The following is a 15388-nucleotide window of genomic DNA, read 5'->3' on the forward strand; positions in this document are numbered from 1 at the left end:
AAGTTGTTTATTTATTAATTTATATATTTATCAATTTTTCTTCATTCAGTAATTCAGTATCATTTAATTGCTTATTCTTAGCACCTAAGTCCAGTAAAAGATAAGCGCAAGTGATAACCAATATCTTTGGGGGGTTTTTCTTTCCCGTTGTCGCCGAAGCAAAAAATGGGGAAAAGAGTCACAAATTCGATCCACAGTCTACAAGATTCGGCGTGAATGTGAGTTGTTTTCCTGTTTTCCGGACACAGAAGATTAGTTGAAACAGTTCAAACATCCAAAGCCGTTTAGACGCTTAAGTCCTACGCGTAGTATAATGTCCCTTTGAGTGCTCTTTTCACGCATGCCATGGTTTATTTGCTGTAAAGAAAGCAAAGTGACGTTAAATTAAATTGATCTTGAAATAAAAGGAAAGTGTTCTTTCATTTGATTTGTGTTATTTGGGGGATTTTTTCATAATAACTTGTAATGTGACTCCACTAATGATACTTACTGATTATCTATACGCGCAAGAGAAAATCGTTCAATTTAACTTTCCAACCCAACGTTTTTTATGACACTTACTGACTGCCTGCTTACATAACACTTTACCAAAATGCTTACTTTGGGTTCGAGCATGCAAATACAACTACTGCTCCGTTTTTCAAACTGTAATCGGGCCCCGTTGAAAAGAGCCCAAAGGCTGGCTCTTGATTTTCATTTGATATAAAACCTCTCTTCAAGGCCATGGGAATGGCTGCCTTCTTCATAGCATCTGGAATTAGGTCCTTTCTGTACTGAGCCTTGTAGCCATTTGTGCAGTGCAGAGTTTGTGACATTTCTTCTGCTAATAAACGTAAGTAAATGTTTCATTAAACAATTTGAAAGCGCCAACACGGGGACTAAAATAGATTCCTTTAACGACCCTTTAACGGGTCACATTTTGGTTTTTATACGGGCTTAATTTGAAGATTAGGTCAATTAATTCTGAAAACAAATGGCGTGACAGATATCTTTCTGAAGCTATAACCGTTTCATAACTTTAGATTTTTGAGCATGAAAAGATGAAATCCGCAATATGCCGTTTGCATGATGAAGTCATTAATTGCTACAACCAGAATCCTTCAGGGCTTTTTTTCTGGTTTTTGTTATTTAAACCTCACTGGGGTTACTGAATTTAAATATGAAAGAAAAACGAAATGAATTCTGCTCTTAGTAGCAAAAAGACACCATTCGGCAAATGGCCTATTCCGGAAACATTTGTGTAACAAATAAATATCGATGAAAACCTTCTTCGTCATTTGTGTTCCACTTCAAAAAAAGTTGTCATGACAACGACGTTATTGCACTTTTAAGTAAGAGAAATATAGAGATATCGTTTGGTGTCTCTGTGTGAGGACCGAATTTATTACTTTATGTTTTTTCTAAAAATGGTTTACAATTTTGGAAAACTGCGCCAGTTGGTAAAATGGTGGATAACGATGTCCAAATCTCTATCCACTAGATGATGCAATATTGGTTTTCCCAATTCTTATCCCTAGGATAGAGATTCACCCAATGAATAGCGCTTCTTTTGAACAGCCATGGCCAGGTTAAAATGGCGAATGGAAATGACGTCAGTGCGAAATTATTGTGAGCACTCTTCTCTAAATAGACGGCAACACCTTACAGACTATGTGTCCAAAAATGTAGATCAGAACAGCTATGCGTTTTTGGACATGATCAAAACGGTGTGAAGAGACTTCATCATTTATAGGGACTTGAAACTGTTATTTGTATTTCAGTTAATCACTTACATGCCGAACCACATGTGTAATAAAAAACGATATCAAGTCCAGAGGTGTCTGATCGTGTCCAGTGGAATTGCTTTGTTGGAGGACAGCGAATTGACGTTGAAAATGGCTCGACTGTGATAAAATAACAAAGGCAGAAAACAATACAAGGCAAAAGATACGTTAAAAGGTATAAATAGTAGGAATAAAAATTAACAGTATGAGTTTATCACAGTTTTTTGAAGCCGCATGAGCCATCTAAAGAGTGCATGGATTGGATGCTAGACCGTCAGCGGCGGTAATATCCAATAGAACTTATTGTGGTACTAACAGTAGTGTTTTCGACAAACTCCCGTACGTTAGTTTGAAAAATTACTTAACTTTGTAATTAACATGGAACGAGTAAGGGACATGAAACGAGGCCTCTCTTCTTAATTAGGGACAGGTTTAGTTCAAACTCTACCCGAACGTCCCTTGAGTGCCGCCCAGAGCCACCCGCACGTACAACCCTTCCTTTCAACCCCGGTCGCACGTGACTTGACTGTAAGTATTGGACTCACGTGGCGACACTGATCCAATTCACCCACTAAGGAGGATAGTCGAAAGTCTCCTGTAATGCTTGGAATTTAGACTTTGTGTTCAATATTATTCAATAGACATCATTAATTTCACGGTCTAGCTAGAACAGTTTTAAAAAGCGATTCAGTCTTTCACTTACTCAGAGCTGACGGTAAAGGGTCCGTTAAAGCAGACACTTGTGCAAGAATTGGTCCAAACACAACAATGAGGAGAAACCACATGGCTAAAAGAAAAAAATGTATTCGGAATTGGTATGATAAGTGTAACATTTCGATTTGATTTTTGATAAGAGGCTTGTGTGCAACTTGATAATTTAGATTATGCATGAATAGACTTCGAATTCAGGGAGACAGGTGTGCGCGAGTACTTACGACACAATAAGCTTACACACAAGTAACAGTGAATCATTAACTGCCGAGAATGATGTTAATATAAACTAGTTTTAAAGTGTTTTTTCTCTATTCCAATTCTGATTTTTCCGCATTATTAGTTGCCATTTCAAGATTTCCACACCATGCTCTAGTTCCTCCATAACGGTATTCTGTAAGACGGACTTTTTCCTGACAATTGTCGAGTTCCCGTAATTTACGGCAGACACACGGACAACAGATTTGGGTTATTCTTGATCCAGACAACTCGGGTGACGGAATTGGGTCAGGTTCATTAAAAGGAATTATTTTGTAGAGTTTTTGCGGAGCTCGGCACGGCGAAATCGCGAAGTAGGGTACCGCGTAAACTGGTGTGAATTTCAACTGCATTCCCGTATTGCCAGCCTGTGATTTTTTTACAGGAATCTCATGTCCAGCGGCATAAAAGCAAAATGAAAATAACTAAAGGCAAAACGTTTTTAATATCAGTAGGAAATAAACCTATATCACGGCTATCGCTTTAAAGAGGAAATTTTACTTAGTTTGCTTTCGAACGATATCTGAACTTGTATTCAGAAAGTTAATCTTACAACTTTGAAGCAACGATTGGACACCGAAGTTGAAATGAGCCGTCTTTTATCTTTAAAAATGTTAACTGAGGGTCGCATACCCAACAATTTCATAACATATTTAGTCAGTAAAAGGATTTTTTGTTAACATTTTTCACCCATAAAACAGAAAGATTATCATGAGCTTCACAGCTTTTGTATGACGTTAGACAAACACCTTCAGAACGCCTATCAGTGCACGGCCATGTGAAATTGCGAAGCAAACGATTATGACTAGTTTCACATCTACTCTTTGGCGTTTGAGAAGCACCTAGCTCTCGTCATTTTGAGCCTTATTTCTGTTTTAACATCTGTTTAAAAACGCTTTTCTCAGTTCAAAGGAATAAATACATATAAAGCACAACACTCTTTGCAAAGATGTCTAGGATATTCAGTGAGTCATGGTACCAGCGACTGATCAATGGTACCTGCTAGGCAAACAACGTCGGACAAAGTTTCAACAATGACACACTTTTATTTCACATACATAGTTTATTTCCCGGAGAAAGTCACCCAAAGAGATCAATTCACGCATTTTGTCGGTCCAAATTCGTGAATTAACATGTGCACTGTACGCTATATAAGCCGAGTTTTTAGATCGAGATTTCAAGAGGTCATTAATTGAACTTCAAGTACCCCGAAGCAACGAGAAAGATAATTTTGTCGGCTATTTGGTGATATTCTAGCTTATCGTTTAAACTGAAACCCTTTAGCTACACAATGTTACGTGCGTTAATGAAATTAGACTTCGAATCAAAATTCCCTCTGTTTGAAAAGGACAACTGAAGCAGAAACAAGGAGGAGGAGTAACTAGTCCCAGCGTTAAATAACAGCACACGAACATTAGCTTGGCAAGAACAAATAACACACTAGGGTAAATTAAAATCACGAAATTTTGACACTTGAAACGAAAATTAACATCGATCGTACTCTACTCACCTCCAAGGAAAATATTTTTATAGAGGATTCCAGCAATTATCAAAATAGGTCGGAGTCGAATATTTAATAAGGAAAAAAATCTGATCTTAACCTTTGCCACCTAAAGCGCAAGCTCGCATGCGCGATGCTAGCTGCCGAAGCTCCACCGTCATATTACCTGACTTAGTCTAACATTCCGCAGTGGGTCTTTTACACCCCGGAAACAGTCAGAACAGCGTAAAAACTGAGACCAACAGACCGTTACGGGTTTCGATAAAATGATATCTTCACCGTTCGCGGTAATATTTATCTCCCCCTTACGAAAGAGAAACTATTGGTTGTCATACAAATTTAGACATCAGGGTAAATTTATATTACTCTAAATTTCAAAACAGTTAACTTCACAATAGTAGAACACGAAAATCGCCGAGACTTCGAGGGAAGTAAGCCAGCCCAGTATTATCTCCGGAATTTGCGAAAATTTCATGAATTATTTTGCTGTAACTAGCGAATCTGGATTTCCGTAGAGATATATATGTGCATGCTAAATATGTGCATGAATCAATGCTAAATAAAAGTTGTAACACCGTGCTTATGACAAATTGTCGTTCTTTGTCTTACAAGTGGTAGGGTTTTGAGGTCGCCGTACGTCTACTCCAGATCTACTATGCCTCTTATTAGAACAGGGGTGAAATCAATTTTTTGAACGGCTCCAGCGCCGGAGCGATTTTCCCCTAGAAATTCGCATTGCTTCGCTATGAAACCCCACAGCACAAAGGCTGTACTTCCCGATCAGGAGTCCACCCAAATGGACCGGAGCTAGCCCCCGATAAAAATTAAAATCCCACAGTTTACGAGCGTTCAAAATGCGTTCCAAGATTTACGCGAGCCATCCACAAACTGACCTGCTGATTTTTTCCCGGCTCGTAACTACAAAAGATGCATCTATAACTGAATGCGATGACCTTTTACCTGATTTAACTCTTCGTCCTGCAGTTCTGGCATGATTTTCTATTTAGTTAACTCTAGACCTCGCCTTGAGGTCACTCACCTTGCTATTGCGATACCCCATGCAATAATAAGGACAGCAGCTTAATCGCTGGCAAAATTAAATTTAGTCATACATTTACCTGAAACATTTACGTACTCTTTCTATAAAGGACACCAGACCTGCAACAACGGGATTTGGCTGTAATTTCAGCACAGGAAATGCTGCGTGCAGCCAAACTTGAACAGATTACATAAATGGACTTTTGTCAAACCCCAGTTTCCTGTGGAGTACCACAGGGAAGCAATCTTGGACCACTTTTATTCCTAGTCTATATTAATGAGGCCTTATTGCCTCAGTTTACCCTAACTGGGAATGTTCGCCGGCGGTGACTCATATAAATTCTCGCTGCAGGTATAATGACCGACCTCGAAAATGTCGTAAATTTTGAGTTACGAAACCTTAATCGCTGGCTTATATCCAACAGACTAAACCTTAATCAGGTTGCCAAAACTGAATTTATGGTAATTGGGTCAAATCAAAGAGTATGCTCTTACGAATAATCATATTAATATCGTGATCGACGGTAAATCGATCCAAACAGTTGATGCAGCCAAATCTCTGGGCTTGTTAATTGACGAACACCTTTCATGGTCAAAGAAAGAACAGCTCTCCAAATGAAGAGCCATAATGGCTCTTGTCCAAATCTAACAAGAGTTCATTTTAGCCCACTTTGACTACTATGCCTTTTGGGATGGACTCAGCGTTACCTTGAATGATGAGCTGGAACTCCAATATAGGGCTTCAGGAGTCATAACCGGGTCAAGTTACAATACGAAAGCCAGCTTTCTCCTTAACAGAACCCACTGGGAAAATCCCTCCACTCTTCGAAGGTAGCTTAAGGCCATGTTAATATTTTAAACAATCAAATGAAGGGCTTTCCCCCTTGTACTTGCAGGACTTATTTAGCATCCGGGAACAAAATTCGACTTTCCCAAAACAGCCACAAACTAAAACCATCGTTTCACTGTTCCACCACTCTTTATTATCCCTGAGACACTGTTCCACTGTTCCACCACACTATACTATCATTGTGACTCTGTGCCGCTGTTCCACTGTTCCATTATATTTTACTATCGTTTTGACACTGTGCCACTGTTCCACTGTTCCACCACTCTTAACTCCCCTCGTAAAACTGAGCCACTGTCCCACAATTCCGCCACTTTTTACTGTGGCTGTGACACTGTGCTAATGTTCCACTGTTTCACCACACTTTACTATCACTGTGAAACTGTGCCACTGTTCCACTATTCTACCACCCTTTACTGTCCTGTGATACTGTGCCACTGTTCCACTATTTCACCACTCTTTACTATCACTGTGACACTGTGCCACTGTCCACTGTTCCACCACTCTTTACTGTCACGGTGGCAGTGTGCCACTGTTCCACTTTGCTGTACTTGTCACACTGTGCCACTGTTCCACTGTTCCACCACTTTTTGCTATCCCTGTGACACTGTGCCACCGTTCCACTGTTCCACCACTCTTTGCTATCCCTGTGCCACTGTACCACTAGTCCACCACACTATACTATCGCTGTGACTCTGTGCCACTGTTCCACAGTTCCATTACACTTTACTATCGTTGTGACACTGTTCTACTGTTCCACCACTTCTTGTTATTCTTGTGGCACTGTACCACTTTCCCACTGTTCCACCACTTTTTTCACCCCTGTGACACTTCGCCAGCGTTCCACTGTTCCACCACTTTATACAATCACTGTGCCTCTGTGCTATTGTTCGACTGTTCCACCACATTTTACTATCGCTGTGACACTGTGCCACTGTTCCACTGTTCCACCACTCTTCGCTATCCCTGTGAAACTGTACTCTCACTGTGACTCTGTGCCACTATTCCACTGTCCACCAAACTGTACTCTCACTGTGACATTGCGCCACTTACTGTTCCACCACACTTAGAAACTAGTTTCTAAGGAAAAAGCCCCTGGGAATCTGGGAAAAAGGCTGGTTCTTTTTATAGGTATCCTCAGACCGCAGGTTAGCTTTTGACTGCCTGAGTAGCAAACCTCTTACCCTAAGGTAGCTTATTCACTGCAAAGATTAACAAAATAGAAAGTATTAAGTATGATGGCATTACATCAAAAATAATATGAAGGTTACATAGTTGAAGATGGGAATGTCACTACGTGTGGATGTGCTACCGTTTCAGCTGTAGATGTAGATAAAGAGGAAGTCGTACTTAACCGGACATGTCATTTGAAATGCGACAGAAGATGGGCCACACTGTACAAACCAAGGAGCCAGTAAGGGAATCCATATAGTGCCGTGTCAATAGGTAAGCAAAATGCTATTTAGAAAATAGATGGTATTTAACACTTCGGTTCCTAATGTGTGACCTAAGACAAATTCGAAGCCTACCTTTCAAACCTTTTTTTTTTTGCTGCGTGCCAAAGTGGGACAACATCCATATCACAGTGCTTTTTAGCAACTTTCACGCAAATATAATACGTATCTTTACCATTGTCTTTAATTAGCAACCCTCGTAAAAATAGTCTGTGGGAACGTTATTCAAGAAACTCTCTTTTGCCCTGTAGAGTCTGGTGTTTACTTGGGGAAAAATTGAACTTTATCCGTCGATGTCACGCTGAAGTTAATGATGACGTCCGGCTTACCACTTTAAGTCCAAATTTAGTCAGATTATTTTTAAGCTGTTTAGATTAAAAGAAAAAAAACCTGGTGGTTTGGCGGCCTTAGTAGTCATGACAGTCACTATTAGAAAAAAGAAGAAGAAAGTGTTTCACCGATTCATCAAATTTAATGGCCTACGCACACTTACGTTATGCGCGACATTAGTTTCCGCCTCATGCTTGAACTTGAATGGACCAATCAGAAGCTTTTTTATTGTGTTTAATAAAGCCTACCTGACAGTCATGCGCACAAGAGCTCTTGGTCGGGATTGGTCGTCTGGCTAGTTCTTTTGAGGCGCATATGCCAAACCCAGTGGACAAATGACGTCAAATGACCACAAATGTACAGCTAAATTAGACAACACAATTAGGCAGGACCAAACAAACCAATCAACAATTTGGAAATGAAGAGCCATTTCTAGCGACGAAAGTGCCTACAGAGGCTCCTTCTCGAAAGTTCCTTATTCTTCCGGCCCTGTTAGATATTCATAATCTTCAGGGAATCTAGCTTGCGTGAGCTGTTACACCAAGGCATTTTCACGTTTTTGAGGAAGTTTAGGCCAAGAAAAGAATGGTAAGACATAAAATTTTGGTTGCATGTTACGTTAATAGACACAGGCCGCCTCAATAGGCGTACACGTGTGGGTACAAAGGCAAACGAACAGGCACGAGCTGTAGAGTTTTCCAGACTTTTGATTCTGTTGACGACACCCTATGGTGTGACTATTCACTTTCATTTAGCTCGAATCCTATTAGTACCTTTCTCCTCACGTGTGTGTTCATTTTCGCGCGCATCACTTATCTCGCGCCCCAAATTCCTAAACATCTTTCCCGTAGGCTGCACTTTCATCTACCACAATTTATTTTTGTGTTATGTGTTGTTCTGGGTGAATCTGTCGACGAATCCTGTGGAGTAACCATTGAAATAAATCCTCCTTGACAGCTCTCACACAAGGTAGCATCTGTCCTTCAGAATTATACTATATGAAGCTTCCACTTTTTTTTTTACTGCAGGCCACACGCAAACACACGGGTCATCAGTACTCCCTTTAACCCCTTTTAAGCCCTTCTAACCGTTCTAAAAGCGTAAACCAGTCACAATTGGACACTGACCCTTTTCAGTGTCCACAGGAGCCAAAACACGAAGAGACAACATGCAAATCTTCTACAAAAAAAGTATATTTCTTTGATTTTATGTGAATATCAGTGAAGCGAAAAAGTATTGTTACTAAGTGATAGACAAATTGTAATTAGTACGGAAGTAATTCTCTCCTGATATACGTCAATAATATCGATTATTTTTTCATCCTTTACTTCCTGCAGTTGCTTCCATGAGAGGACACTTTCCATATTTATGAGCCCACAGGTAGGCCTGATTCCGAAGTGTCCGCTTACTGGACATTAGCCCGAGACTTCACGTTAGACTTCATGATCATGGCAGACGGTTCTAAGCCCAGTGACTCGAGCAGTTCTACGTAGTCCGCTTCTTTGAAATGAGTCTCTAACTGGTAGAAGTTTAAAACGTCGCTTTTTCAGATAAATTGCCAATTACTTCTAGGACAAAATTTTCTAATTTGAGCATCAGCTTCCCAGTGGTGTTGGCGCAGGCTTTCTTTGGATCAGTTTCTGATCTCCTCACTAAAATTCCGCTCCAGTCAGTGTCTCTGTTGCCCTGATTGACAGATGTCAGCCATCTTTCCGATGAGCAACAGAATTCTGCCGGTTACAGCTAGTATTTTGTCAAAAACAATATTTGGGGTAAATAACTAAGACAGAGGGAAAAATACAGATCATTGCCAGAACCGCACTTTAGTGGCTTTTGTGGTGGATGACCGCTTAAGAAGATGTTTATTGAACAGCGTGAGGATGCAGGAAATCTTGTCAGTTTCTAAGAAGTTGGCCTCAAATGAGGGTTCGTCAAACTTTAAAAAAGGCATGATGCCATTAAGCAAACGCTGAAAAAGGAAGTGCTAAATGACATCCGGTGTTTAATAACCTCGTATACTTGCGTTATTTCGTGTGGAGAGTGTCGACAGCATTGATCGTTCAAAGATTTCGCTATTTCCTTTGCAGACCTAGCGCTTTGTTCAATAGGAATAGAGCGGAGTGATTGGAACATATACAGGGATATACATGCATTCCACGCGAGTGCGTCAAAGACGCAGTGTGACTTGGAGATAGGCACGAATCCAGATTGAAGTTATTTTTAACGCAGCGTTTTAATTGGGTGTCGGGTTTCAGGAGAAGTGGGTGTTAAGGCATGAAACAGTCTTCTATCATTTGTCATTTAATCAATTAAAAACGAGTAGCTTAGTTGATTAGTAGAGGAATGCGATAACTTTTCGCACCTAAGCCGCACAATATTTCGACTGTCTTCACGTGAACAAAAAAAACACCAGTCGGATATTCTCATTACAGGCGACGTAAAAAGGGGATTGTCAAAAAAATCAGTCTTGAACGCCCAAGACACTTTAAAAAGGGCCTATCCCATTAAATGCATCATCAGTTGAAGTTTCGTTGAATCCTATCCATAGGCAATTGTCTGAAGATACAGAGGGTGTTGAGAGAATCCGGTCATTGAAAGAAGAAGCCTAAAGCAAAAGTCGATTCCTCTGCCTGCAATAATTTGAGGAATTCGACTTCAAGTTGTAGAGATACGGCAAGCCTTGGAACTTAACCCAAATTTTCATCTCTGGAAAATGCTATTTCAGACTAACAATATGCCTCGCATGTTGTTTTCTTTGACGTTTTTTTTTGCATTTTATCTCTGCGTGGTTCACGCTGGCGATGATGACTACGACCCTTGCAAGGCGGGTAAGTTTTCCAATCTTAATTACCTCCAACCACGGCATATTTTGTCTTCGTACACCATTAATTTAACCCCCTTCGTTTGCGAGCCTGTGGCAAATCCTTAGTAATTCACAGGAGCAATTTGGTAATTGATCGTTATAGAAGTTTGCAGAAAAAATATCTGGAAAATGTCTGACAAATTATGAACAATAATTGCATAATGGTTTTAAGACTATTTTGTGTTCTACACGGTCTTGACACTACCCTATTAATTGTAATAGACAGTTTCCTTGCAAAGCCAGCTCTGTTCGAAGCAGATTAATCTCATTGAAAAGATGTTATCTCCCTCTTTGTAATGATACGGGTCGTTAATACTCCATCGTCATTCCTTCTAAAGACGGCATTGTCCAAGGAGATATAGCAGTATCAGCCGATGAGCTACTTCGCCACAGACCGAAAAGGGCCGCAACTGCTTACAATAAGAGGCTATGGCGAGACGGAGTGATCCCGTTTATAATCGACCAATCCTATACAGGTTAGTGTAGTAAAATTTATTGTCCTGTTGTTTTTAACCTTTCTGTCCAAATAATGTTACAGAAGCACAATCCCTTTGACAAGTAAGCTTATTTTCCAAGTGAATTTCGATTTTCATACTAGCTTTCTAATGTTATTATCTACGGACCTCAGTTATCATCAACTTGCATGGTTCAATGTTTGTTTCATTTTTTTTCTTGTAAACAATCGAAACTTGAAGCCTGCATTTCTTCGCACAGATCAACAGAAATCAGTTGATCGTAATTTTATTATCATTAAAAAATGCGCTCTCATCACCTTCGCGACATTTTCAGCTTTTCACTATCAAATATATATCAACGAGCGCATGATCGTGCCGACGCACTGGAGGATAACTTAAAAACAAACCTGGGTAAACGGTTTTCAGCAGTGCTGAAAAAATTCTTCCGTTATCAAATTCCTTGTGTCGATCAGATAGCAGCTGGAAATTTTTGTTTTGCTGAAAACATAATTAATAGTTTAACTTTGATAATAGAGTAGTATATCGATTACATGGCACGTTTTATGGAACATGTACTCATATCTTAAAAGCATTTTCACGCTTCTTGGCCATTTCAAGGGTTTTCATTGTCATGCCGGATTGAACACGCACATCATTTTTGTTTATTTAAATTGAGTACTCTACCTAATCAAGTATTACAGAGGTGAAGCCCTGTAACTAGAACGTAAACAACAAATGTCGTTGATTTCAGTCATTAAGTGTGAAGGTCTATTTGAATGTGTCATTTTTCCCACCTTTACCCTTAAAATCAAAAAACAGAAACACCAAAGAAAACAGAATTCGATGCCCATTAACAGAAGGTTCCAAACACAATTTTAACCATTTCCCTTAGTTTATTCCTGTTACTCGACAATCATTGGCTCAGCTGGATTTGTCCTTTCGTATGCTGAGGAAGGGAGGGGGGAATTCGTCAAGAGAATTCCACTACTAATTATAACTGTCCAGCCATCTGTTTCTAAATAATATGCACGGGAGTAATGGAGTTTTAGTGAAATCTCTCCAGCTTACTTTATTTTCAAACTGACCGGTTTGGTCCACCAGTTCTGACTTTAGGAAGCGCCCTAAGGGTGATATTGCGACATTGGACATTTTCAAACGTGCGGGATCAGGAGCCTAGCTCCTGGCAGGATGTGGTATTTTTTCGTCGGGTCGATTTTGTCGGAGTTGCACTTGCGGTAATTGCCTATTTTTCTCTTCGGTATTGCGATGTTCCGGACCCCTCAATACTCTCTCAATACCCGGGCTGAAAACGAGATATCAGAAACTCAAAAAATATTTTGTGAAATCGTTTGTTAAAAGGTTCTAGCAAGGAAGTGGTAAAAGTGAAACCCGAAACGATTTTGACTTAGCCCTCACGTAATTTTTTTAGGCTTTTTAATTAGGTTTGACACCTTCATAAAAGTTTCATTTTTCTCCATTTCCTGGAAGGCTTTTAAAAGGAGGAATTTAGAAAGTTTTCCGTGAAAGAATTTTTAAGTTTGGTAATTGCTTTTAAATTGATCTAAACAAATTTTATTGGCTATTGATCACTGTGGCGCGTGCATATAAAGAGTTATAAATATTTATGGTTGACCTTGGTTCACCTAAACTAAAAAGAAAACGGAACACCAAACTCGGTAAAAAGGAAATATTGCCTGCAGTTGTGCTTATTTGAAATCCGGTCTTTTTTTGAGGAAGAGAAAAAACAAATGGTCCGCTGTTTTTTAGGAAAATGCTGACCCGATAAAAGAGGGGTATCCGCATTTGCTGCTTCCAGTTCATTGGATATTGATATCATAGGCGTTCAATACAACATCGCGAAGCTGAAATCACGATTGAGGCCAAATGTTTACAATAAAAACAGCATTTTTGTTTCTTTTCGTAGGGATAAACATAGTAATCTGAACTTCATCGGATTTTAGACTGATAAGCTTCTTATTCAGGTCTTTATTGAGCTGCCTTTAAGTTATGCAATTATTCATAGTCCAATGTCCTCTTCCCTTTCTTGGGGGTGGCCTTTCTTCTTCTTCTTCTTCTTCTTCTTCTTCTTCTTCTTCTTCTTCTTCTTCTTCTTCTTCTTCTTCTTCTTCTTCTTCTTCTTCTTCTTCTTCTTCTTCTTCTTCTTCTTCTTCTTCTTCTTCTTCTTCTTCTTCTTCTTCTTTTACTTCTTCTTCTTCTTTACCTCCTCCTCCTGCTCTTTCCTTGAACGAAACAGCTGTCTATGGCTGCAGCCCTAAGGCCCGTCGATGTCTTGCCAAATATGAAATTCATATATTCGTTATTTCATCATCATCCTTCCCGGGTATATTACGAACCAATATAATGACCATCTCCCAGTTACCGGTATCACAGCGCGAGGTCAGGATTCGAAAAGGCCCAGCAAGCTAAAATTTATTTTTGCAACAGCATAAGTTGGGTCTCTAACTGTGATGATCTTCTTTACATTTATTAACCTAATTGTCGGCCTCGTTTCCTATTCGTCATTCTTTTTGAATGATGAGAACCCGTGTAGAATCCTAGTATACATACAGCATTTTCGTTTGTACTCTTTTGATTACCTTGCTGTCAGTTTCATATGTCTAACGGCCGCCATATTCTTCTGCGCTTGGCAGCACGCCCGAGCCCGGCCAATACGCCCAAAGAACTGAAATTCATCATGGAAACAAAAATTATAAGCACTGGGTGAATAGTCGAAACTGCGTCACTTTGGTGTAATTTACAGTACGTGTGGTTTTGTTTCGCGACAATTTGGTTGGGAATTCCTTGCATGCAGTGTGTCAGTCTTCTTCCGTAAACGTTATGGAAAAGGCGCATATTTGACTAGTCAAGGGCTCGCACGGCCGTTCATAAACCCTGCCCCTTTTTATCGTAAAGTTCTGCTTTAACTGGTTCAATTCGGTGCTGCGTTAACACTCAAGCTAGTCGCCTGAAGAAGACTTTATTACTCTGTTATTTCTATCGATAGAGAACGAACTCCTAAAACAGACTTTGGTGAGATTTATGGCCTGAAAACATTAAATGAAGGGACGAATCTGGGAACACTTGAATGCCTGGCATTTCCACATATTTTGGAGAGTGAACGGTATGACTTGCCAAGAAAGACATAGAAAGCCTCTGATCGAGATTTTTCGAACGCCCTCCCTAATCACACAATCTTATAGGTTAGTTGCAAGCTAATTGTCCGTTAAATTTTTTGCCCGACCTTTTTATCGAGTGGTGGTCTGCTAAAAACCGTTTTAGACTACTTTAAAGCTAATGACTTAAAACAGTGAAGAGACGGGATGCTATTTGCTCGCTTCCGACGGAAACGTGAAGAAATTTCTCCTGTACATGTGACTTGCGCAGGTCTTCTTACTTGCTGTATAATTGACTACTGACTAATTTCGGACAAGGTTAACTTCACCCTACCTCTTGCGAAAAGGCGGGCTATGCCCCTGCTAAACCATTATAGTTCCTTATTCTTTGTTTGACGAAATTCATTTTAAAAGTTTCCTTAATTAAATACGATGAGAGATACTGAGTACTTAAAAATACCGTGACTTAGACCTAGTAACTGGACCTCCAAAGTGTAATTATAAGTGGGTTAGTGTAGCATGCTGGGCTACTGAAACAACTTGATTCCTTTTCCAGCCTGCTCTATAAATATGCCTTCTTAACAGCGGTCATAATAAACAATGTCTTATTAGGATTGGCCAAATTGAAAAAAAGAATTGTGCTGTTTAACACTTGCTTAACTCATATTAAATTGCAGATAATTTAGGTGTTCAAAAGTAAAAATGGTAGCTGTAGTAAACATTTTTTAAAAAATTAGGCAAAACTGTATATAACGAAGGTTCGAGATCTCACTGGTGCCCTCTCATTGGCCTTTCAGTCGTTGCTGTTGCCATATCATCTTCTTACTCCTAACAGTCTCCTAGGCATGTTTAATAAAGACCTATGTTTTTCTCTTGTGGTCCTGACCTCATCGCAGAAACTTAAGTTACAAAATAAGCGACGAAAAGAATAAAATTTCTCTTGGCTACACAGCAATCTACAAGCATTGAACCTTCTAATTCGTCCTCACATTTGAGGGCCAAGGTCATTGTAACAACGCGTTCGTGGCATTTCCTGGGGTACTTTTCTTTCACAT

General features: G+C 39.7%; 2 protein-coding genes across 6 annotated transcripts in view; one reads left to right on the plus strand and one right to left on the minus strand.

Annotated features, from left to right (window-relative positions):
* Positions 1–6953, minus strand: LOC140947754 (uncharacterized). 2 transcript variants are annotated; one of them, XM_073396935.1, is made up of 5 exons: positions 5980–6953; positions 2467–2550; positions 1773–1883; positions 601–823; positions 1–357 (listed from the first exon to the last, which is right to left on the minus strand). In XM_073396935.1, the coding sequence occupies exons 2-5, from the start codon at positions 2546–2548 to the stop codon at positions 351–353; spliced, it is 423 nt and encodes a 140-aa protein (XP_073253036.1). In that variant the 5' UTR covers positions 2549–2550; positions 5980–6953; the 3' UTR covers positions 1–350. The 2 variants fall into 2 exon arrangements, with proteins under 2 accessions (XP_073253036.1, XP_073253035.1); XM_073396934.1 differs by lacking the exon at positions 5980–6953 and adding an exon at positions 4243–4367 and having other exon boundaries at positions 4–357.
* Positions 6954–8813: 1860 nt separating this feature from the next.
* LOC140947197 (tolloid-like protein 1) overlaps positions 8814–15388 on the plus strand; it is a 28546-nt gene continuing 21971 nt past the window's right edge. The window contains exons 1-4 of one of the 4 annotated variants that reach the window (XM_073396259.1): positions 8814–8871; positions 9240–9282; positions 10451–10730; positions 11104–11241. In XM_073396259.1, the coding sequence (XP_073252360.1) occupies positions 10616–10730; positions 11104–11241 (253 nt within the window). In that variant the 5' untranslated portion in view covers positions 8814–8871; positions 9240–9282; positions 10451–10615. Of the gene's footprint in view, positions 8872–9239; positions 9283–10055; positions 10175–10204; positions 10731–11103; positions 11242–15388 lie in introns of those variants that run through there. The other 3 variants (XM_073396260.1, XM_073396258.1, XM_073396261.1) reach the window with 3 other exon arrangements.

The sequence above is a fragment of the Porites lutea genome, chromosome 9 (genome assembly GCF_958299795.1).
Source record: "Porites lutea chromosome 9, jaPorLute2.1, whole genome shotgun sequence".
Taxonomy (NCBI): Eukaryota; Metazoa; Cnidaria; class Anthozoa; order Scleractinia; family Poritidae; genus Porites; species Porites lutea.